At 41.2% G+C, this 25,936-nt stretch overlaps 1 protein-coding gene across 1 annotated transcript in view; it reads left to right on the top strand.

Moving 5' to 3' along the window:
• Positions 1-605: 605 nt before the first annotated feature.
• Positions 606-25,936, top strand: part of plppr2b (phospholipid phosphatase related 2b) — a 36,320-nt gene continuing 10,989 nt past the window's right edge. The window contains exons 1-3 of the mRNA XM_028405794.1: positions 606-778; positions 5,607-5,717; positions 19,020-19,208. Coding sequence (XP_028261595.1) covers positions 5,607-5,717; positions 19,020-19,208 — 300 coding nt within the window. The 5' untranslated portion in view covers positions 606-778. The remainder of the gene's footprint in view (positions 779-5,606; positions 5,718-19,019; positions 19,209-25,936) is intronic.

Here is a 25,936-nt window from a genome sequence, read left to right as displayed (position 1 = left end):
GTGCACCATGTCTACCATTTTAGCCACTGTGTTGCTCCAGCCTCTGACACACATTCAGTCCCTCCTTCCCTCTTTCTTTTATGCTCTCTCTCTCTCTCTCTCTCTCTCATAATCATGCTGGGTCCTTTCTTCTCAGTCTACACTCCTGATTCTCATTCTCTTATTCTCTCTTCCCACTGTTTTTCCTTCTCTTTTCTTCTCTTCCTCTTCATCTCACAGACAGGCATACAGATGCACATATTCACACACACACACACACACTCTCTCTCTCTCTCTCTCACTCACTCTCTCTCCTCTCCCTGTCTTTTTTCTCTCTCTCTTCCTCTCCTCATATCCACCGGCAACAGTGCTGAGCAGGCTCCCTCACCAAGCCTGTGGATCCCTTCACTTGACTAATTAGCCTTGAAGTGCTGTTGAAGATCATCATATTTAGCTTTGCGACCTAGCGGCAGAGTGCAGACAGATATAGACCAGGCTGGCTGGAGGCTGGGTGCCTGGCAGTGGGCAAGCTCTCTCTCTCGCTCTCTATCTCTCTCTCTTTCTATCTCTCTCTATTCACACTCTGCGCCGAGGGCTTCTCAGTGGCGGAGCAGCGGAAGTGAGAGGCGGTTTTGCTTTGAAAGAGACGAGAAGGGGAAAAAGAAAAAGAAGCAAGAGCTGAGACCACAACAAAACCACAGAATGGGAGTCCGCTGCAGGAGCAAATCCTCCTAGAGACGGGAGACTCTGAGGAGGCAGCGGTCACTGTGCAGCAGCTCCCAACATAGAGAGATTTAAGGTGAGAGTTTCTCAAACCTGTTCAATGGGTTTTCTCCTAATGTGTGTGAGTGTGTGTGTGTTAAAGAGAGAAAGAGTGTGCGGCTGCAGTTGTGCATCTTTATGACCCACATTGTCGAACCTGGGGAGCAGCACAGCAGGAATTTTCTCTCTCTCTCTTTCTCCTCACTCTCTCTGACACACACACACACACACAATATCCACAGTGTGGCACCACTTGTTGGACTGACATCCAAATTTACATGCAACAACTACTGAAAATAATGCTCAGTTGTGTGAGTGTGTGTACAAATGTGACCAGTGCATACATTTGTGTGGATATCAGCCTATATGAAAATGTGTGTGTGCACCTGTGTATGGGTGAGATAGTAAGTCTTTTGTTGCTGTGATGCCAGTGTGAGGCTTAAGGGATGCATATCATAGTGAACAACATGGACAGCAGCACAAGAGGCAATCTGTCACAGCATCCTTATGCCTGATTGCTTCTTACTGCTGTGGAAGATGAATATATGCAAAGGAAGACGCAGTTACTGTATTTACAGCACAATCCTCTCTGTGTGCATGTATCTTTTTTATCTCCTGCCTCAACTTGTGCAGCCTGTTCTGTTTTTACTTACTATTATTGTGTGCTGTTTAAAAAAAACCTCCCGCTGTGCAGCGGCAGCTTACAGTGTATAGAAGCAGAGAGGTGGTGTTTCCTGTGAGGCAGATGTGTTGTAGAGGAGGGAGGCAGGTTGATACATATATGAACCACAGCGTGAACACACATGAAACACAATGGGTAGACCATATTCTGCAGTGTTCAATGATTAGTACAACATTTCTTAGATTTGATGACCATTAGAGGCCATAAACAAACCCCTTCATGTTGTGTGGATTCATCTGTAAACTGCCACGAGCCACATCATTTTCCAGATAATTGAGGTTTGTGAATACTGTGAGTGCCCCTGGGATGATTTGTGCAGAAATGATCTCTGCACATCCAACAGACACCATCAACACTAATACCCCGGAACATTTTGCATCAGATTTTTTCATTTCAGAGGAACATTTAGCTTGTTCATTTCTAAGTAAAGTTGGACATTTATATTTTATACAGGTCCGCAGGGATTCATTCAGTTAACACATATCCTCACAAAAAAAAAATAATGCAACATTTGCTTGATAATACACCCGCCAGACATGCTTTTAGTTAATAGAACATAATGACATCTATGCCATCTGAATGTGGGACCAATAAAGCCGCAAGAGTCTGAGTTAGCAGGTGGGTGGAGGACTGTGAGTGGTTATGCAATGTGGTGGACTGTCACTCAGGAGTCTGAGGTTCAAGCCCCCTGACATCACAAGCTGTTTTATTTCCACTCTCATTTTCACCCACAGATGGCCTTCGTTTTTAATCGTGGTTGGATGTGGCACCCAAAATGACTGGTTAAAGCATTAAAGAGGGAGTAAGTGGTTAGGTTAAGATCATCTTAAAACACACAAATACATAACATTAAACACATCATGCTCTCTCGCCATTTTTGACTACCATCAGGACCAGGACTGACATGTTTCATTTTCAGGGACTTAAATATTGACCTCATGTTTTCCTGGTGGCCATTCGTGGAACTGCAGAACTGTAGACTTCACTTCCCATCCCAGAAATGGATCGGTGTCAACTGAAAACACCTGCTTCAAATGGCTGGAATCAACAAGGATGAAAGATAATAATGACATTAAAACTGAAAATTGGCTTAGACACAAATGGTGTAGTAGCTATTTTACCAGCCTTCAGCCACTCGGTTGGGTGCAGGGGATGTTGTTTCCTACGCGCTATTATTTCCAAAATGAATCGTTTGATGCATCATAATCTTTGGGTGAGGTTCCCGTTCCAAACGTATTTGATCATGATTACAAAACAGAAAAAACGTGTCAGCGGTAAAAACCGTACGACCAGTTACATATTAACTTCATGGCTCCTACAACAGGCATGCAACATACATGCAAACTGATGTATTGCTATTTTATTGCAATGATTGCTCACCATAATACAAAATGATAAATACATGCACTAATATTAATTAACAATATAAGCATCTGATATAGATGTGTCCTTAGAAAACAAAATACAACTCTTATTTTATTATAACGACATTTTTTTCTGAATAATGTCATTTAATTGCAGAATTTAAAATGATGCAAAAAATATGCGCTCAGTGCAAAAGGACCGTTTGAAGGTGGTCCCTCAGAAGTGAGTTCACTTCTGTATTTTCTGTAGCTGCACACATAGGTGTACACCATTTTACATCAATGTTTTAATAGAAAATTCTAAGTTTGAGCACCCCGTCTTTGATTTTCAGCTTGCTTCTCGTTCAGAAATCTGCACACTTTGATACCATGCATGTATGAGCTAAAATTTTCCGTTAGATTAAACTGTTCCATATGAGAGGAGATCTAAGTGAATTCCTGTTTCTGGGAGTACAGTACATCTTTAATCCTTTATTTATTAAGACATATACTATAAAACCCTCGAAAGCATATTTCATTAGTATTGAACAGACATCTTTTCCTTGTTTTTCGTGCAAATCTGCACTTTGTATAACAAGATGTATCCTCTTATATCATTTCTGTAACATGACTGATAGGGATTCAGGTGCACATTAAAGGCATGGACGAGTTCCAACTTTGTGAAGATGCTTCCTCCCCTCTCGCCTGTAACGACCATTGATTGAGGAAAGGGCTGACAATGCAGCAGAGATTCGCCCTCGGCCATAAAGTCAGCGAGATAATTGTTGTCAAGGAGATGAGGGAATAAGCTTGATATCTGAGAGGAAAACCAATCGGTCTGTGAGTGAATAAAATTATACTGAAGATTGCTGAAGGCTTTTTCTTCATGATTGATAATAATCATGATTCGAAGTTTGCAGTTCTTATGCTGTTTTAATCAAAGAGGGTGTATCTAAATGCCTTTTGAGGCTTTCCTAAACTTAAAAGGGAGCGGAAGCTGAGATTGTTTAGTATGAGTGCAGTCATTTGCATGTCAGAAAGCCCTGAGCATCTCATGTAAGCCACTCTTACTTTCCTCAACGTCTCTTCCCATTTTTTTCCTCTTCGTTCTCACTTTGGGGACTGAAGATGTTTTTCCCTTCAACTTTTACCTGTTATCCCCCAGTCGCTATTATTTCCCATTGCTGAGTCTGCTGGCTTTCACCCCACCCTCTCTACTTCTGAAGAGTCTCCGAACGTCTGCATCATGACTTTGTCTCTCTCTCATCTCTTTCTGTCAGGCTTTTGTTTTTGATCACCGCTCCTTTGTTTCCACTCTACTTCTCCTCCTTTTCAACCTCATTTCCCCCCCAATTCTTTTGATTGCCTACCTGTACTGGTGTGTGTATGTGTGCGCAGAATGTTTTTTTTTAATTGGGTATCTGCAGATTGGTGAGTGTTCAATGTGTGTGAACATGTACAAGTGACAACACGTATGTTTTCATATTTTATTGATCGTTGCTCTCTTTGTGCTCAGACATAATTATCTGTTCAATTATAAAGCACAAGGGCAAGCAGCGGTTTTCAAAGTCCCCCAGTGGATGGCACATTATTAAAGCGTCCTCATTATGATTAAAGATGGACACATGGTGCTTGTGTTGTTCACGGTGATGGTTTGATCTCACGTAAGTGGCGCCACATCTGTGAATGTGTGAGAGAAACACATCCTCGACCTGATTTAGTGATACTGAGTAAAGCTTTGTTTCCTCCTGCAGAAGAAAAAAAACAGCTCAGTGGAGGGTTGGCATGGATAAAGTAAAAGCATTCATCATGCAGAGAGTCTCATTCTTTAACACAAATCCTGTGTGAAAGAATTAATTACTTATGTAGCTGTTATTTTCTGTTGGGTCACTTCATTAAAATATACTAATAACTTCATTAATTGCTTGATCAGTTCCCTTATTAATTATCAGAATGTGCAAAGCAACATCTCACTTATAATACATGTTAAATACATTATAATTAATTGTGAAACGTATGAGAGAACCCATAACATAAAAATACAATAAAGCTTGCTGGAGTTAATGCAGCTCCCACAGACAGCCGTCATGCTCTGTATCACCCTTAAAGCTACAGTGGAGGAAATTCGACTCCCCCTTCTGGTACTGAAAGTAATTACACACACACTGATGATACCATTGTACCTTAAAATTAACTTAAATAAATAAAAAAGGATTATAGAGATAGGATTGTTCATCCTCATGATTTAGTCATTGCATTTTCCAACTGTATGCACAAACTTGCACTTTATTTGGCCTATAGGAACAGTTTATGGATGCTCCATTATACTTTTAGTTTCTGTAGCTTCTTTGGCCACATGTGCTCCTTTCTTTACTTTTACTAAATATTCTAAAACATGAAAACCCACAGAAATAAAGTAAACTGTACAATGCGGCTCTTAATCCTGGGCTTTTCTGTAGCTGTGTAAAATATCAAATTCTAAGTTGTATTTTAGGCGCTCGATATAAATAGATTACTACTCACACTCTTGTATCGCCTGGAACTGGAAGAACTGTTTATTGACTCATTGTTGTCACAAAGTTGAACAAAGTGCCAGTCTGGCCTTTCCTTCTTACAAACATGTCAAGCTATAACTATGATCCACAGCCAAGCCCTCAGGCTGAGTCAGGGTGAGGCTGTCTCCTGATTGCCTGTGTCTATGTATTTACAGATTTTTGTAATGTCAAGTTCACCATTTTAGGTTTTAGATTTTGCAAACGTCTTCTTACTTAAATAGTTTATTTCACACAAGCACTACACATCATGGAGACTGAACTTTACAATGACCTTTGACCCCACAGATGATTGACAGTCGCCTAGCAGCACAGAGGAAGGCGATGGGGAACCTTCCCTTGGACAGAGGCCTTCAGAAAACCAGCACATACATCGTGCCCTGCTTCCTCTTTGTGGAGGTGAGTGTGAACATATGTATGTGTCAAAGGAAAATGATATGAGGGGAGATTGGTACGTTTGTTACACTCATTACATGCACGTGCAACTAAACCTGTGAATTACGCAGGAAGTAAATGACTGAGGGTGCTGTCATCTCTTGTGGGCTTCTTTGACATAATGATGAATAACAAGAGACTGCAGCAGCAAAATAAAGATGTTTCAAAACTGGAAGCTGAGACGAGAAAAGTTGCAGACCCAAGGTCCACAGTTATTATGAAGTGTGTATGTGAACATTTGACTTCCCCCCTCACACTACTACCTGTTCCCAAGATGAAGAATAAGCTCTGTGGGTGCCATTTTGAAAGCACTTGATGACATAAGTGCTGCTGTGGACCATTTTCTTTGATTCTACAAAGGAGAGATCATGATGCTCCGCGACTGCGAGATTAAGTGTGGAACTGTCTGAGGGGACTATGTGGATAAATTGGTTTCCTGAAATTGACTTTATCATCCTTAGGCCACAGAGTTATCAATCTCCCCTTCTCTACAGTACTGGGGTCCCTTGTTGGGCTCATCAGAGCCTGATTTAAAAAAAAAAGTTGGCCTTCTGCCTTTCTCTTAGTAGCAGTGAATTTATGAAATGATGATTTGGACAAATTAAGAGTTTTAAACTGTAGTTTTGTTATAAAACCAGAGATTCAGATTGTGTATTTGTTATAATGGAGATTTTTAGAAACCTGGAGGAAGTTAGAGTCACACGGAGTGAACATTGCTGAAGCTGCTGCTCCTCCAAGCAGCTTCATCAGTTGGAACGAGCTGATGAAGCTGATGAAGCAGCAAAACATCTTCAGGAAAACTCTACATGTCCAGATGGCAGACTCCACCTGCAGACTGACGGACTCATTTTACAGTCTCGTGCCTGTGAATGCTCCCTGCTTCCTTCCATCATTTCACGTGTTTCTCATGGCAGATTAACAACAACAATGAGTTGGGAAATTGCATGCATTGGCAGGCTCTATTTTCAATTCACTGACTCCCAAAAGGAGTGATTGATTTGATTATACTGTCACAACTGGATAATTACCCTCAGTCCATGAATCACTTAGTGATAACATTCAGCAGGATGGTGAGGGGATCAATCTGGAAGGCCCTCTCCAGTGACCTCATAAGCTCCTGCTCTTCTCACGGCTCTTCTCCTGCCTCCCTGTAATCCCTAAATGACCTGGTGGAGCACTCATGGCCTCAGCTGCATTTCCTAATTAATAGGCCTAATTAAGAACGGAAACCCAATTAGCCCGTGCCACTGCTAACACGCTCCAAGCCTGCAGCTCCTCTGAGCTATACAGCTGCAATAACAGAATGGGCTGAATTAGCATTTTTTGCATTCTTGTTCAAGTTAAAAATAAATTGTTGAGTCAAATGGAGTTATAGAAAGTTGACTGGTAACTTTGAAAAATGTGCGTTTTGTAATAGAAGACAGAGCCTGCAGGCAAAGAAAAGAGATGATGGTATGGACACTTTTCTGACAACACAAAAAAAAACCTATTTTGTGAAATGCTGTTCTCATTCAGAGTTTTTTTTTGATAGCACCACCATAATCTCCTCAAGGCTGTTTCTTAGCCTTGCTCTTCTTCATTTTTTCTTTCTTTCTGCTAATTCACAACGTTCTGTTCAGGTCATACTCATTACTTCCATGCACAACCTCAAAAATCACCAAACCCACAGTACAAATATCCCACAATCCTGGTAAGTTTCATCCATGGCTCTAAAACATTCCATTATTTTATTTTCTTGTTTCTTTTCTTTGCGTTGGTATTGGTTCATTTTCTTCATCATAAGACCTTCAGACGATGCTTCTGTGTGTCTGAGGTGCTCCTCCTCTCCTTCGTATTCTCTTTAACAGTCCCCTGAGTCCTGCCCAGTCACTCCTTTCACACAATTTCTCACAATCACTCCTCTTCAGCTCTCTTTCCCTTAAGTAATTACATCATTTGCACCACAGATCTCTCTCCATTACTCCCCCTTTACTCCATCTCCTCCTTAAGTCCATCTTCATGTTTCCTCCTGTGGGTCTCCATCATTTCATCTTCTATGTTTGTGTTTGTCTCCACTTTGCTTGGACTGATTTCTTTCCTTAGAAGACTTTGCCCTCGTGCTCACCTCATTCACATCCCAGACAGGAGAGGTGATGATGTGAACCTCGGGGTGGGTGTTTCTTCCAATTTTGTCACCTTAGTGCCCCCACATCTCTGAGGGTGGGCCTGTTTTTAAACACAGCTTGAGGTGATGTGAATGTGCTTTGACTTTAATCTGTGAATCCTCACCTGAATGAATCTGTGTGCTTTGCAGCAGTTTAATAAAGGGCATTTTAAAATTAAATCCCCTCCCAAAACACCCACACACACCCCACTACCTCCCCACCCCACTCTGCTGTGTTCGTACTAAAGCAGCTTGCTGTAGCACAGCTCCCCCCGGAGGGCACTCTCTCCTTTGTTGTTACATTAGCATCTCATTACCCAGTTCTTCTCAATTCAACCGCCCAGTCTTATTCCCTTTCCTCTCTTCTGATCTTGTAGCTGATTCCCTCTTGTTCCGTTATTTTTTGCTCACAGTCTAACCCCGTGTCTGTCAGTGTCTGCTGCTCCCTCTGTTATCGTTTGCTCAACGATGGCCTTTTTCCTCTTTCTCAGTCACTGTCAGCTCATCCCTGCTTTTATCTGGTGTCTAAGTGCATCTCTTTTCCCCTCTGTTCCACACTTCTCTCTGTGGTTCTGCTCTCTACTCCGTGTCCCAGTCGTTTTATTCCTCTAAAAGATCAAACTGCGAGAAGCAGCCTTATCACTTTCCTGCAAATAAGAAAAAAAAATACAGAATTTTTGCTGCATGGGATGAAACCAACATAATAGAAAGTAGATAAGTCGCCTTGCTCTCTGTGTCTTCTGCTGCTCTCACTTGTTTTTCGCTGCTGCTGTCGCTGCTGCTGTCATGCTGTGAAGCCACACAAGAGGCCGGTCTGTGGCCTCACAGAGGCAGGGCTTCAAAGGATCCTCTTAAAAAGTCATTCTGATACCACTGGCTCCTGACTTGAGTTTGACAGTGGAGGGTTGGAGTTCTGAGTTGTCGTGATCCAGGCCAGGCATACTTTGTGCATTTGCATACAAGCAGACTGCTTGAGTGAAGCTTACAACACACAGTGTGTGTGGTATCAGCAGCACGTTAAGACGTGATAATCATTACTGTTAATGGATGCACTGTAGCTACTAATTCGTGGCAGCAAGCCTTTGCAGCATGTATTCAGGTTTTTCCAGCTTTGCTGTTCAGCCTCAACTGCCAGCTCAGACTAGCTGAGCCTCCTCCTCTGTGCTCCCTCCTCACGCCTCGTTGGCTGCATCCTCCTGTGGCACAGCGAGCTCTGTAAAATAAACAGACTGCTGAGCATCAGACCACATAATATTTCAGGTCTACAGCTTATGCTGTCTCAGATGATACTCAGAGGTGTTAGTTCATGTCCTGCGTGCATCTCTCATTTCCTACAGCTTCTCTTGTGAATAGTCCAATTTTTGTCTGCTAAGTTATTTTTAATAGTCAATAATATGTCTCCTGACAAAAATGAAAGCTGTAGTAATAATAATAATAGTATTTTGTGAATATGTTGTTTTATAAATGTTAGATAAAAGTTGCTATCTGTGTACATTAAATGATATTTGAGTTTCTTCAAGTTGGCAGTGCTACCTCTTTTCTAGCTACAAGGGGAATGACTTTGGAAGCAGCTATAATCACTTTCACCTTTTCCTCCCTTGACTCTGTTCTCACATGTGTAATGAAAAAGCTGGATTAGCAATAGCTCTGCTTTCAAGCCACTGAAGTGATGCGAGCCACTGAATGTAAAACTGCAGTCAAGTCATCTGCATCTGTTTCATTTACTATGTTAACATCATTCAAGTGTCGCCATTTTATTTCCTCATTTATTCAGTCACAGCATAAATCAAAGCAACTTCATCAGCAGAAGTTAACATTAAAAGGAAACACATTTCAGAGAGGCTACATATGAGCTTATTACACGTGCATGGTAACCTGAGCTCTTTGATGATGATGAATCTGTGCTCAACAGACACATCTGTCAATGTTCTTTTTATGATTGTGGGCATTAAGGGAGCTGATATGTTTAGAGTTCAGTGAGGACCCAAGACCCAAGAAAAAACTAATACAACAGAAAGAGAAAGACAATCACAAAGAAAGAAGTCCAAAAACTCCAAAAAGCAAAACACCAAACCACCAAAAATCTGAAGTCAACTGAAGTCAAACCAACCACAAAAAAACACAAAGAGAACACAGGACTCAAATATACAAGAGGAAACAAGACACAGGTGAGAACAATTAGGGCGAGGCAGGTAATCAAGAATGGAAGGAACACAACAGGAAGTAAAACACACAGAAACACACAGGGAAACAAGATTTTCAAAATAAAACAGGAAGCATACTGAAAATAACAGCTGAGAAATGAAATCAAAACTAAATTAAACAGAAACAATTCTTATCTTAAAGCAACAAAAACCAAGAAATAAGACGAAGAAGAAGCAGCAATCATGACAGCAGCTTTATCATTGACATTACTGTGGAACTATTTACATGGATGTAACACTTAAGATTAAGTATACCTTAAGAATACCTTTATTAGTCCCACAATGGGGAAATTATTATTTAATAATTTAATTTTCATTAAATAATGTTTAGAAAGATTTTTAGTAGGCAAAAGAATCAACAACTGCAAATCTCTACAATAAATATTATTATTAAACTATGACTTAACATTTAGACCTTCAGCCCAAGTATATGCTGCAAAGTACTTTTCTGGGACTGTATTAGTAAATACAGAGGCAGAGTTCATCCTAATGGTTGCAGATGAAACTATTATTTCATCTGTCCTGTGTCTGATCAGAAGTATTTTCAGCGCACGGGGTGCCCTTGCATGTTGACAATATATCATTTCTCTCTTTTGGTGTTAATGCTGCACTGCACATAGGTTTCCTTTAATAAGTGGAATCCTAAATTTGGCCCACAGATGCCTACAACAAAGCATCTTCTGCTTTGTGTGCTCATACTTCATTCTTATTCCCTGCTGGGTTTGAAACCGCCTCAGTACATCTTACACCTCCAGGCACTGCATTTGTTGTGTCTGTTTACTCTTTTCTAAATATGTTTCGCTCCAAACAGCTTTACTTGTAGCAAGATGAAGACCACCCCCTTCCCACCGAACTATACTCACAACCCCCCTGTTTGAAGCATCCATTAATGTTACTGCAGCTCCACAGCCCTGTGAGCCATTCTCTATTATCCAACCCACGATGATCCCTAACCTCTCTTGTTATGATCAATTAAGTCACTGCTGACATGTCTTACAAACGAGACAGAAAAAAAATATAATCCATTTTCATAACATCACATAAGATTAATTTCTGGGTGAGTTTTATGCTCATTTTTTTTTAAAATCCTCACAGATTATTTTTGTGAATTCCCTCCCTCTGCAGCACACACACCTCAACAAAGACGCTGTAACAGTTCACTCTCACATTCCCTCATTATCGTAGAATCCATGAATAGCACCTGCCTGGCTGGCTGCTGCGTTGGGAATTCTTAGTACTCTTGGTAGATGTTTGAAACACTTGTTAACCGTGCTGCCTTCTGCCTGTTATCACTTTAATGAAGAGGGTTGTGATAGATACAATTTACAGTATTATAGCTTCATATAAGCTGCCTTACTGGCTTCTGCAGTTATTTCATCAGTAGAATAAGATCCTTTCTGGAGTATATGTCTCAAAAATAAAATTCCTTATCTAAGATATAATCCTCCCACGCTCTTCCTTCATTCTGAGCTACATGCAATTATAGGATTCAGAAATGCAGACTGATTCCCAGTTGCGGGAGGTTGCCCTGAATAAGGGCGATTAAATACCTAAATTGTGAGATATATGTTATACTGCTGAAAAAAAAATCACAAAATTTTGAATGTAATTCTCTGCTGCAATTTTAAAACCATGTGTATTTGGACAATTGTTTATTTATAAAAAAAAAATATGTTTATATTCTTAAGTAGAGAGTTTTAGAATTAAACCCTTTAATTGCACTGTAGGGTTTTATTCTGGGAACAAGCCTGCATCTGCTTTAATTCCTCCACATTTGTAAGATGCGGGGGCATGTGTGAGGACTGGGGATTTTGTGGAATTATGTGACTGTTCTTTGTGTGTGTGTGTAGTTTTGAACGATTTAAATGTGCTATTCACGGTTGTGTAGTGCACTGTTCACAAGGAAGCTCTGCGTGCATCTGTGTGTCGGCAGGGAAAGGTGAAAGGAGAATGGATGAAGGGAGTCATGAGAATGCAGCACATACTGTAGATGCAGAGAGACAAAGTGTGCATGAGAGCCAGAGCAGATTTCACAGAGTTTTGGCAGAGAGGATGACTGAGAGACGTGGAAGGGAATGCAGCGAGAAGGGTAGAGCGTGGGTTTGAAAATGATGGAGGAAAAGACGATTCTGACAGATAATGGAAGAGAGAGAGAGAGAGAGAGAGAGAGAGACAGATGAGTTTAAGATAAACAAGGCATGGTGATAAAATACACCCAGTAATCAAGCAAACAAAAGATCTGGGAGAAGTGAGAGGGGGAGGGCATTTGAATGCCCAAAAGATGAATGCCGGCTTTGATCTTCTTCCTTTCCCTCACTCCCTCTTTAAGTTTTACCTTTCTCTCTACTTCACCCCTCTTCTTCTCTCTCATATATCCTCATTTACTCTCCTGCACCTCCTCTCCTCTGTTATTTTCCCTCCTCTGTGCTTAGTTTTATTTCCCAGTGGCACGCTCAGCTTTGCCCTGCTGCATTCTGTGATATACTAATGTCTCATTAACTGTTTTATCTGTCTGTTTATCTTCTTCCTCTTTGCCTCTGCTGCTTGTCCCAGTCCTCTCTTTAAGGCGCTGTGCCCCTCTGGCTCGTCCACTCTTCTATATCTCATCTATCTTGCACTTGTCTTCAGCTCAGTGTGTTGTAATACAATCCATTGACACCAGGCGGCAGTCAAGCATTTGCTTGTTATCCGTGTTGATTCCATAACACGCCTCACCTTGTATTTTTGGCTTCTGTGTGCTCCAACATGTGATTTATCTGGTGTGAGAGAAGCGTAGAGTGTATAATTTTGGTGCAGCAGTTTGTGTCACTATACTCTGTGTGTGTGTCTGTGTGTGTGTGTGCTGTTGGAAAAATCACCACCATCCTTTGCTGCTTTCTGCTGAAGATAAAATCTTTGTTGCTAATCACCTGAGCTAAGTAATTATAGGAGCTCATCAGGAAATCAAATCAGACTAGAAAAAAGAGGGGAGAGATGCATCTCCTGCTAATGCAGCGCAGATTTTTGGGCTGAAGTGAACAGCATGATGAGAGTAATTGTGTGAAACCAGCAGTGTGACACTATCATTGAAGGTATCTCTGTTGATGATGTCAGTTTTTTGTTTGGGTAATTGTTGGAGTCAACATATTGAAATTAGACAAGTTATTTAGTAGCATGATGGGGAAGGTGATAAACATTTAGCGGTGACTTGATCAAAGAATGCTTTACTTACAATATATATATATATATATATATATATATATATATATATATATTCAGTTTTCAGTGAAAAAATGTAAAATGTCTAATTGATCCAGGCTCTTCAGATCTCAGTTATCATTACCATTATTATTTCCATGGTAAGGGCTAGTGATTTCTATGCAATAGTAGGTCATCAAATCTCATGGTCTTATTTGGCAGCGTCTCAAGTGGGACTCGTCACCCTGGACAAACACAAAAAATGGAAAAGAAAAAATTGTATTTATCCTTTCTGACAAAAGCAAACAGCATGCTGTTTCATCCCACCTGGCTGTGGGCAAGATACGATGTACACTTTTGTCTGCACACTCACACTTAAAGCTAATTTAAAGTCACCATGTTATTTAACAGCTGGCATACCTAATCAGAAACCATTAAGACACAAGTGGGGAGCAGCCCAGTTGACCACAGGTTCAGGCCCTGAACACTCTTGATGTGGGCTAACACATCCTCACAAATCAGAGGCAATTGTAGTTTGGGTTAAAATACTAAACAAATGAATTATAATAATGTAATATAACATCGTGCACGGATATGTAGCCAACGGTCATTTCCAAGATTTGAAAATGTTGACCACGTATTACCTTTTCCTGGTGATGACAACTGCTCGAACCCCAGTCTCCTGAGTAAAAGCAAACCCCATGTGGTTGTCTGAATATAGTGCATGTCTAATGTGGGCTCATCACCATGGTAACCGAGACAACGGAGGAGAAGCTTCTTGCCTCAAAAGTGAGAGAATTCAGTCCCCTGAATGTGCTTAACGTGGTGCAAAAGAAAAGCTTAAGTCTTTCTGAGAAAGTAGCATTACTCAGCATCCTGCAGGTTTCTGTGGACTCATTCAAAAACCGCAGCAGACATGTAGAGCAAAGCGAAGCAGCGTGTCTCCAGTTCACCCTGACCAGTGTGACATTCAGTGTCTCCCAGCAGGGCGCTGTCCTCTCGACACCAGCCTCCATCCACACATTCTCACAAACATGCTTGACTTTATCAGTTGACTTTTCTGCCATCTGGGTAGATGTGAGCTCACAGTTCAACCCCTCAGCAGACATTTTCACCTTTCCTTACACATGCATTCATATTGTAACACTTTATTGTCTTCATTTTCAGTCGAAGGGCTTTTAAATGCAAGAGATTTTCCATGAGCCCTGTATTAGCATCTTTGATTTCTTGCTTTTACCCCCTTTGAAGTGCAGAGGTATGAGCATTAAACCTTAATTACGCAGCTTGATATTTTCTTTTAGTTTACTGGGTCAGTAGGAAATAGGTCATTTACTTAAATCTCCCACCTTTTTTTATTAAAATTCTGGTTCAGTCCTGTAGCTATATTTAAACTGGAGGATTTTAGGACCTAAACTTGTAATACCTCTTTATTCTATAAACCTGTGTGTGTGTGTGTGTGGTTGAAACAGTGCCAGATTAAGTGCATCTAATCACCATCTTTTCCTTCTTTCTTGAAAAAAATGTACATTGCCATTGAATTTCTAATGTGCCGTTGAAGTGACATTTGATAGTTAAAAGATGAGGTCGCTGCCTCTCTGTGATACTCTCTGTCAGGGTTATTTCACACTGCCAACTCTCTTGACTTTAAACAGAATGAGGGATAACTGAGAGGTCCTCTGAGATGTAAAACATCAATACAGTCAACTTTTTTTGTCATTTAACATGAATAGGATGTTGCTTTACACCATTTTTAAAGTGAGCTTCCACTGGAGGTGAAAGAAATCAGTCAGCAGCTAGTTGGATTATCTGTTCATTGTTATTGTCTTATCAACATGCTTTGGATATAGCGAGGCTGATGGGTGCCTCCAGGAGTTTGTAAGCCTAAAATTGTGCAATTTGATGCAGTAAAATGTACGTCTCATGTATTTCATGCCAGCTTCTTTTAGACCTGGCTATGATACTGGAGGATATAATATCGACCAAAGACAGAGAGACACAACATTCGATCATCTTGCTCTCAGATGGGAAAATTATTGGTTTTGTTTGATCTATTTTGTAGCAGCAATTAACAGAACAACAGAAAGACTGACATAGAAATCTAGTTTCATATTAACACCCAAAAATCACCTCATTGATTTGATCTCAGAGGTGGAGAAGCTTTTAAGAAAGAAAATGTGCTCTGATGATAGCATGGCACCTTTAAGAAGCTGCCTGTAAGCATGTGTGGAAACGACATGTGACAGAACCAAGCTGGCCTGTCCTGACCCCCTGTGACCCTTTGTCAGCGGTTTCATACGTGCACACGAAGTTTGAGAAATCATTTTATGCAGATGAATACTCCAAGGTGACTTGTGCAGGATGTGCCTTGGTGCTAATTAGAAACTATCAACTTGGAGCTGCTTTGACCTTTATGGATATTTAGACAAACTGGCTGTGGCTGCAGAGTCTAGAGGGAGGCGGTTATTTATTAAAGTGGGATGGAAAATAAATGAGATGTCCTATGCTACATGAGCCTGAAGCCCGTGTTCAGGAGGGAGGCCATAATCCAGTTTATATGAATGTAAAGGTATGACTGTGTGTAGGGGAGCTTATGAGTTTTAGTCATGATTTAACATGGTGCTTTAACGTGTGTCATGTCTGGTTGTTTGACTGTCAGACTGACAGCACAATCAATAAACAGTCATCCCAAAATGACATGCATAATCTCACCGGATGCCTTTCTGCAGTTGTCTTCAAATGTTTGTTTAAACTTTGATGGTTGCTTGTAGACCTCCCTCTCTCTCTCTCCTCCTCCTCCTCCTCCACCCTCTCTACACCCTCTCTACACTTCCCTCCCTCCAGCCTTCTGTAGCTCGGTGAGAAGTGAGGAATGGATGAGGGAAAGAAATGCTCAACACAGCGTGCCTGTGTCATAGTTCCTCCACAGACATGGGAATGCACCCACATGCCTACAGACAGACACACACTCTTGCACATGGAAATACACCCACGCACTGAAACACACACAAAGCTTGTATAAATGGAAACATCATAGCTGAGCTGCTTGATATTCTCAGCCTGTACCGGCTGCAGGTGTTTGTCAAGGTTGTGGGTATTGGTGTAGTTTCTGTGTCCCTTGTGATTTTACTATAAGGGCCTCAGGGCACATGTGTGTTGTCATCAGCTGCATCCCTCGAGCATGATGCTTTGTTCTCTGGGAACACTCTGTGAGATGACAAAAATGACTCCCATACACAGATTCAGATAGGTTAAATTTGTGTGTTGCCATTGGCAACAGATCAATTATTTGATTTTGCAGTTCATGTAGGGAATCATCCACAGAAATTTAGCATCAGACAGCAGAGCTTAAAATGTAATGAAAGCCAATAAAACCAGGTCACTGTCTCTCTCTCTCTCTCTCTCTCTTCCTCTTCTCTCCTTTGCATGTTCACTATGTAATAAAACTGCAAAGTGTTGCACATAACAAGTCTCCCTATAGTTTTAGTCCATGTGGGCTCTCTGTCACTTTGCTGACGAGGATAAACATGCTGGAGGACATTTTCTCAGTGGATTGTCAAGTTTGCAGCCATCTGTCACTGTGAACTCTTTCCTGTTAAGTGCTGTGAAGAATCCAGAAGATTCTCCATTAAATCTCTTGAAATCTAATGTCAAATAAATAAATGAGCATAAATGGGTAATGTCTAACTATAAGGAATGAGTTAGAGGTGAAACTTTGGCTTTTTATGTTGTTTTAGGGGCACATTAAACTAATTGGTAAAATGTGATATAAAACCAAACCATAATCTTTCTTTAAACTCATGTTACGTTCCCCGGTTAATCCAGAGGATGAGGGGAAGCAACAATAATGTTACCCGGGCCTGAGGAAGAGACAGGAGATGGAAACGATGACCGTCAATTTATTTAATAAAATAAATCACAAAACGACAACAGCACAACTGAAAGGATCAGTACTGATCATCTTGCTCTCGTCCCTCTGGACAGACCAAAGACGCTTCGTGTGCGTGCCCACAAGTTGACCCACTGGCCCCGGTCATGTGCACACTGCCAGTTGATATAGGCGTGCTGATGAGAACCAAGCGGAATCAGTTGTGGTTGATCCACTTGGTTCTCCGGACGTGCACATGGTACCCTGGAGAGCGAGAAGAGACAAACATAACAGACATACACACAACAGAATACCAGCACAAAACACTCACATGTGACAGGTCATCATCACAGGTCAACAACACACATTTTTTGTTAGGATGTGTTGTATCAAATGCTAAAAGTTAAAGAATTAGAGATCTGTTTCCAGAGAGTAAATGATTGCTAATACATTTGATGGGGGGGGGGAATCAAAATCAGTGAAGGTTTCAAATGGATGGGTTTCATGGTTAAAGGTCTACCAGCAATAACGTAATTAATTTGACTTAATTTGATTTCACACAAACGTCAATATGAGTCCTGCCTCCTCACTTCCTGGCCTGGATGAAAGCCAGGCCAAGGAAACTGAATTCCCACAGAACAACAAATGGATATCTGTAATGCACCAGTTCTGTTTTATTTGTTATTAGGGTCATTTATATGTTTTCATTGTATTATTATTATATACTATAACCTCTGTAAGGTAGAAGAGGAACGTGTTACTAACTGCTGCCATGCTGCAGTTTCTGTCATGCCTGGCTATCCTCATAGCTAAAAACCAGCTCAGCCTGCCAGGAGAGGCTCTTCATGTTTTGCTGCTGATAAGTTTGTCCTTCACTCACAATAGAAGTTCATCTAGAGAACATTTTAGGCGGCAGATTATGATGCAACTAATCAGCCGCCGCCACTGTATTTCAACTTTCTTTTAATTTTTAGTTTTATTTTTGGGCCATCCTCAGAGGGCAAACAAATATCGCACAAACCTTTTCAGTTACAGATTTGGAGACGTCGCAGTTGGGTTTTCGTGTAGGGAACTTGGCAAAGTATGCTGTTTACTGGAGTATAAATGAATAATTACTTGTGCATCTGTCTCATCTGTGCAGAATAGCATGCCTTTTTTGGGATGTTTATCATCCCCCTCTCTTCCTTCACATTCTCTTATGACTTGCAAATATACATTTATTATTAATATATTTTAACAGTTATGAAGGTCATGTTTTATGCTTCATGGCTTGTGCTTTGCATACAGCTGGAATTTATAAATGTCAGAATGGTGCTAACCTGCAGAGATCTATGCACACAAACACACACGTGCAATTCTTCTTTCCCTCTTTCTCCCCCATTTTGCTCTTTTTCACCCATCTGTGTCTTACCCCCCCCATCCAACATCCCATCCTTCTTCAGCTCTTCTTCTGTTCCACCATAGAGCATTATTCTCTTTGATCGGTCTCCATTTGTTTCTTTACCCTCCCACTCTGCATACTGACACTGCTGAAGGGATCTCTCTCCCTCTCTCTCTCTCACTCTGTATCTGTCATTGCTCTCTTTCCTCCTCTCTGTCTCTATCTTTACCTCCCTCCCTCCCTCCCTCCCTCTCATCCTCTTCCCTCACAATCTCTCCACACACACTTGATTCATTTTACACATTACGGAGGCATCCATCATTTTTGCTCTGTGAAGGAAGAATTTCTCCTTCCTCGTCTTCTTTTTTTTTTTTTAAACATTTCTTTAATTTTAACCGTGACAGTATTCTCCACTTCTCTTTTTGTGCGTGACTTTTTCTTTCCCAACTCCTGTGGATCCAATCCTAAAGCTGGAACCAATATGTTTTATTTCCAGCTGGTTATCATGGCAGGGACGGTTCTGTTGGCGTACTACTTTGAGTACACGGACACCTTCCCCGTGCACATCCAGGGCTTCTTCTGCTTTGACAAAGCCTACTCCAAGCCGTACCCAGGACCGGAGGACAACAGCAAGGCATCGCCTGTCCTCGTCTACTCCCTTGTCACCGCCATCCCCACTGTGACGGTGAGTCTGTCTTCAACTTGTGAAAAACAAAAAAACCTTTTTCTTCCTACAGGTGCTGCACACTCACACACACACAAACACACACCCACACACACACATACACACACATACACAGAATGGACTCCCAACACACCTGGATGTTTCCTCCTCATACACGTGGTGTTTGTGGATTGAAAGAGAGATATGTGTAGGTGTGCATCCTCGTGGTCTCGCTGCTCTGTTTGTGTGGATGTGTTCTCTGTCATAACCATGGCAACGGGCACTATATTTGTCCTCCATAGAGAAGTCAGAGATAGCTACAGTGTTACAGGGAGTCTGTCCTTATTTCAAGACGGCACACTATTAAAACAGAATAAAACATCAGCACTGGATGGCTCCCCTTACTCGTGCACACTTTGATTATTTTCTCCTTTTCTAAATGCATCTTTAATAATTTAACTACCATGCACAACTGCGATCTGTATGTCACGAATCCCTGGCTGAGTGCACATGGATGTAGCATGATCAATAGTTCTCTGTGTGCATTTTCATGAGCAATAAATCAGTTTGGACACACAGTAATTGGTTGTTATTACAGTGGAATACACTGACTTCCATTACAGCAGGCATGCTTTATCAGTGCAGTGGAATATTATTAATGTAGCTTCAACTAGAGTAGCTTCACAGCCTCATCACAGCTCTGTCTCTTTGACTTCTGTCTTGTCCCCCAGGGCTTGTCTCTTTGATGTTCTACAATTAAGTGGCATTACGACATGTCTAGCTCTGAGCAGTGCACACATGCACACAATCACACAATCACACATAGGTACAAACAGTCCTGGGCCATCTGCTGATGCCTTAAAAATACAGTAAAATAATGTCTGTTTTTTAACATGTATAATGCCTTTCAATGGGAGTGATTTCAGACAACAGTTTGTGCTCACAGAGACACTTTTATCACACATTTCTCAGATTCACAGGTGTAGATATATATACTGTATTTGTGTGTGTGTGTTTTTTTGCACTGGAACAGGGTGAGCTCCGCGTGGGAGCGCAGTGGCGTGATATTGCCTGGAGAGTGAAGCGGCTTTTTTGAAAGTCAGAGCATCTGTGTTCTCTCTCTCTCACTCTCTCTTTCACTCCAAGATACCGCTCCATCCCACGGCTCTCTGTGCAGATACAATAAAAAGGCGGATATTCATCTAACTTTCCTCTCAAATGCGGCTCAGGCTTTAAATGGAAAATGGACGAATGCTTCAAGCGACAGTGCAGACGTTCACTGTAACCAAATATACAGACTTTGTGCGCTTGACAGCTCAGACATACCAGAAACACCGCAGGTTTATCTTTGTCTCTGTAGACCCTGTCTCTCTCTGCAGCAGTTTCTTTCATAATGATGGAGAGGCAGATATGTTTGTCACTATCACATGGCTTGACTGGGAACCACTTATTTATAAGTTATTCCCCTCAAGTTAGAACATTTATAAAGGCACTCCAGAGATGTAGTCTCAGATTTCTGCTCTATAAGGCTGCAACATTGGACGTTTTGTCCTCGGTGTGGCTTCAAATTCTTAATATTGCACTCCTCAAATGCCTTTGTCACTAGACTCCCTATTACAAGTTCTTATCAAATTGTTTTTTTTTCTATTTTAAATCCACCAGTGTCACTTCTCAGACTTCAATCTGGCTTTTTTATTCAAAGCAGTCATGCTCATGTGCTGCCACTACTTAGAGGTTTTTGACATTTCATATGCAATCTGAAATTACAAAGTCACCCAGTGGTACTTCTGAGTGAATATATCACTCAGTACAACAAAGTGTTCAGCTGAGTTGAAACACAGGCATCACTCAAGTACTAACACATCATTTAAACCTCTTAAAGGCAACATAAAATTCATGGTAAAAGGTCCTTGGTGGTACTGATCTATGGGAGTGATGTACCAGGCTGCCATCTAATTTATATGGATAAGATAATACATGCCACACACATCAGACCTCAGTGAGTCAGTTGACACTCCAAAGATTAGGTTAAAACAGACCCTCTATGTATAACAGACTATAATTAACATTATTAGCTGTTCCCCTTCACATGAGCAAAGAATGCAGAATATGAAGTTTCTGCAACAGATTATGGCTCTCAGAGGTCACAGTGAAAATCTGAAAAGATATTTCACCACATCTCTGTGGCCTGATCAAAAGTCATGAAACTGACAATGTTAAAGCGCTGCAGAAATCCCTTTGATGGCAAACTGAATCTAAAAGATTTGAATAACATCCTCCACAACGTGTGTGTGTGTGTGTGTGTGTGTGTGTGTGTGTGCATGTGTCTGTGTGTGTGTGTGCGTTTGTGTGTGTGTGTAAAGTGTATCACAGAATGCTGAAGAGACAAGGAGAGAGAGGAAATGAGAGGGTGAGTGAAATTAAGGCACTTGTGTGGTACTTGGCAAAAATGCTGTAGGTTTTCAGTGCATCAGTGAAGGTAAGTGTGTGGGTGGATGACGACGCACATCTTCTCCTCCACTGCCGCTGAAAACCGTTACTGTGTGTGCATGTGTGTGTGTGTGCTAGTGCTAAGATCTGAGTTGTAGAGAAAGTAGCTACAGGCGATCTCTCATGAATCTCCACAACTGTAGCTAATTCTGTGCTATTTGTACGCACACACATACTCATGCTATAGGCTGCAAGTTCTACTGTACTGTGTAGTATACTGCACAGTACATCCTTATGCTTCAGGTAGTACAGGTGACATTGAGCTATCATTTTAATTATCATGTTAAACTTGCCTTTTGAACCATTGGCTAATTACTTGAACATGTGTGCATCACAGAGTCTGTGCTTATGCTGATTGCGCACTGCACTCCACCCGTCAGTCAATACAGCTAAGTTGTGACCAATCAGAGGATCAAATGGTAATTGTAGGCTTTTAGATTCTTGTTGTACAGCGTGAACCCTCACAGCATGGGCAGACTCACACTGTGGCAGACAAACACACACTCGTAAGTATACAAGCAAGTGGATGTGATGCAGTGCATGAATGAAGTTTTGATTCAAGAGGTTTATTTCTCTACCCCTTTTATCTATGTGGGTTGGGAAGTATAAGGGCAAACACTTTTGCCCTTGAGAGTTCCTTTCTAATGCTGCTAAATATAAGCCTCTCAAACTGTGTGAAAATGCAAAGCAGGGCTGCCGTTTGAGAGGAGAGGCAGTTCAAAATGCAGCAAACACAATGAGAGAGGGAGAAACAGACAAAAAAAACAAAAACAAAGCTTAAAGAGAAGATTTAGAACAACCAAAAAAAAGGAGTAAAGAGGAAACAAGAGGCTCTGGTTGGTGTCATTCAGCGCCTGTTTGCTGTTCCAAGTTTGTCTGGTGCTGTCTGTTAAACCTCGGGAAGAGCCTTCATGCATAATGCAGCTCCATGTGACAGAAAGATGAAGACTGGGGCGAACCACAGAGGCAGACCATATTATCCAGTCATGCCCGAGTTTATCAAGCGAGAGCCATTGATGCATGAAAACCTGCCTTTGTGGTCGTCATATATTTAAAAACAGTGTGAAGAAATGAAGTTCAGGGGGAAATATTTAACTGATGCAGATTAAAATGAATTCTTTTGAGAAGTCAGACTGCTGGGTGAACAAAGATCAGCAGAAAGAAAATTAATCTAAAAGAGCTTTTTGATCAAAGTGTTCAGACAATACACACTTCAAAAGGCCTCGTACATTTCTAAATAGGAAAGCTCAAGTGAAGCTGCAAGATACAGCAGCTGTTGTGTTTTAGAGTTTAAAAAATGACAAGTAATATAAAGGAATAAAACAAAAATTGGAATAAACTAGAACAAGAACAACTTAACTGGGTAACCACATAAAACATGGCAGGGTGGCACACAGAGGAGCACAGGACACAGAAGGGTTAACAAGGCACAGGTGACAACAATCAGGGCAGAGCAGGTAATCAACAAGGAGGGAAACACAAGAGGAAGACACGCCAGGAGGCTAGATGTGCAAAGTAAGACAGGAAGTGAACTAAAACAGAGCAAAATACCAAAAACCAACAGAGCCCAAGGATCTAAATGAAAACAAAGCCAACCAAACTAAGGATAATGACAACAACATCCTTCACACACAGGGTCAATAAAGCCTGCACATCAACACCTTCACCAGTAGACTGGTGTTTTTTTGTGTCCTGTTTTAGGGCATAGCTCACACATAGTTGATTTTCTTTTTGACTATACTGTTATTTTCAGTCACTGGTTAGGTAAACAACAACAAGATACATTTATAGCAAATGTCCCGGCAGTTGCCCTGGCAACCACAGTGACAACTCCCCACTGACCCTGTGGAAGGTTTCATATCTGCACTTATTCATATGACTCCATAGCTATGTAAACGTAAGTTGTTTTAAGGGTGGTGCAGTCAGTGGTTAGCGATGTTGCCTCCTCCTCCCTGATTAGTGAGATTAGGAAGTCTGAGCAGTTTGAATTGGATCAACAAGCACTTTAAGTGGAGATCTATACCATAATCAGCACTTTGCGGACCTGAAGTAGGGGGTACTTTCTCTTCTTTCTCATACCACATACCTCTTTACCGCATTTTAATATTAAAATATATTTAAGTGTGATGTGATCATGGGAAAAACACCTACTTAATACTAGTTACAGTCTAAATGCCAAGTCAAATTTGGATAATATGTGCTTTTTATGATAAAAATGAATTCCCTAATCGTCACTGTTACCTTAACACTTATTTGATGGTCCTAGCTGGCTTTAGATTTGATCCAAAAGTCATCATATGCTGGCAGCAGGCAACAATAGCTGGATTACACTTCAAGCACACCTTTGTACCCACAAAGCCTCACAACCTGCTCTGGTAACAAGCAGCAATATCACAGAATCCAGTCGCCTTGATTGGATTTCAGGATCTGACTGTAGCCAGCAACACCTTTTTCTTTTCCTCATAAACACAGGGAAATTGGTTCTCCTCTGTACTCCCAGCTCAGGTGTTAATGCATGCAGATTCAGACTGTAGGTGAGCCCAGTCCTCATGTGTTAAAATGGCTCCCATCACGCTCCCTGACTGTGCTATTGTTATGCTAATGTTGAGCAAATTATGTTGTTTCAGAAAATCCAGGCTTTTCCTGTTTTCATTCATCGCCTCAGTTCTATATTTACCATCTATTGTTGTAGTAATCAGAGTTGTTGTCTTTGACAAGCATCACGAAAAGAAATCTGCTCACACACAAAAGTACAGTACACACACTCTCACACACATACTGTAAACTTATGGCTGAAGTGTCTTCATAGATGGTGGCAGTGTGGAGCTCCATCAGTCCATGCGTGCAGTCTTCTTTTCCTTTGACAGTTCGGTTTGATTGCAGTTATCATGTGCACATCATCATGCACGAGAGCGAAGGCCACACACACTTAAACACACACAATATGCAAATTGAGCAGAAGTTTGCATACTGTTAAGCCTTGAAATAATTCTTCATGAATAATGGAGTTACATATGACAAACAGAGAGGGATTGAGAGGAGCGAGAGGGACAGATTCGGGTGTCCCACAGAAATTCATGCAGTATTTTCAGTTCCCAAACTGTGAGGAGGTAAGATCTGCTGAGGATTTTCTCTTCAGAGGGACAAGAAAGGAGGAAGTGATTTTAGCACTGATGTGAAACTTATTCATTGTAGAAATAGGCAGCACATCTTAGCACACTAATTGCAGTCTGACACACTTATGAGCAATAAACATGAACCTTTTATATTTATGTAAATGTGATGAATTCATTTCTGAACAGATATTTCTGGGAGCAGAGTTTCATCTAATATCATATCTAATATATAGGGATAAATAAATAAAACCAATGCAGGCAGACAGGTTGAAGTACAAGGTCACTCACACAGACACTGTGTGTTGGCACAGGCCCAAACAGCAGCCTCAGAGGGGAGCAGGAATAGTTTAGTGGTCGATAAGGGGAGCACAGTTCAGGTGGGCACAGTCGGGAAGGGGCTGAGAAACAGCAGAAAGAGCTCAGGACAGCTGCTGGGGTTCAATTGATACCCAAAGTAATTAATTAACGAGCTGTAGATTTAGTTGGAGTTATTCACATGCTTCATACCAACATGCCAAACAGCCAGCAGTGTTAGTCAGAAGCAGAAACGTGTCTACTTCTAACCATCAAGACAAGAATAATAATATATGATTTACAGCTATCCTTAAAGGAATCAAAGGTAGAGGTTGTGCCTGGATGGTCAAACGTGTAACAACATTAAGATCTGTTATCTGCATACAAACAGAGATGTTGGCAGAATTAGCGCTATCATTAGCTTTGTAAACAGAGCCAGAATATTCTGTGCATGTAAACATAGTTGAAAAAGTCAGAGAAAGACTTATGAGACAGAGCATTGGAAAAAAGGGCAGGGATAATAAGGGATAATCGCAGCTTTATTCTGTCACTGCCAGTCAGACTGGGTAGAGGATTGAGAGATGAAGACGGCGAGCCATGTAGCCCCGTGTTGATACGCCTGACCAGCTATCTGCTCCTACTGAGATAGCCTCTAAGACATGCTCTAAACCACAGATGAGAAACCTAATCCTGCAATACACTCACACTCGGCTAGATTAGCTGCAAGGTCTCTTCCCACACTGATCCAGGGTCCTTCTGTTTCCTCTTAGGAGGAAGCACACAGAAAGAAACACAACTTCTGAGGAATATGAGGAGATGGAAGTAAGTACAAAACATAGAAAAAGGGGG

Source organism: Parambassis ranga, chromosome 1 (genome assembly GCF_900634625.1).
Source record: "Parambassis ranga chromosome 1, fParRan2.1, whole genome shotgun sequence".
NCBI lineage: Eukaryota > Metazoa > Chordata > Actinopteri > Ambassidae > Parambassis > Parambassis ranga.
The sequence above is the reverse complement of the archived record's forward strand: the minus strand, read 5'-3'. Positions and strand labels throughout refer to the sequence as shown.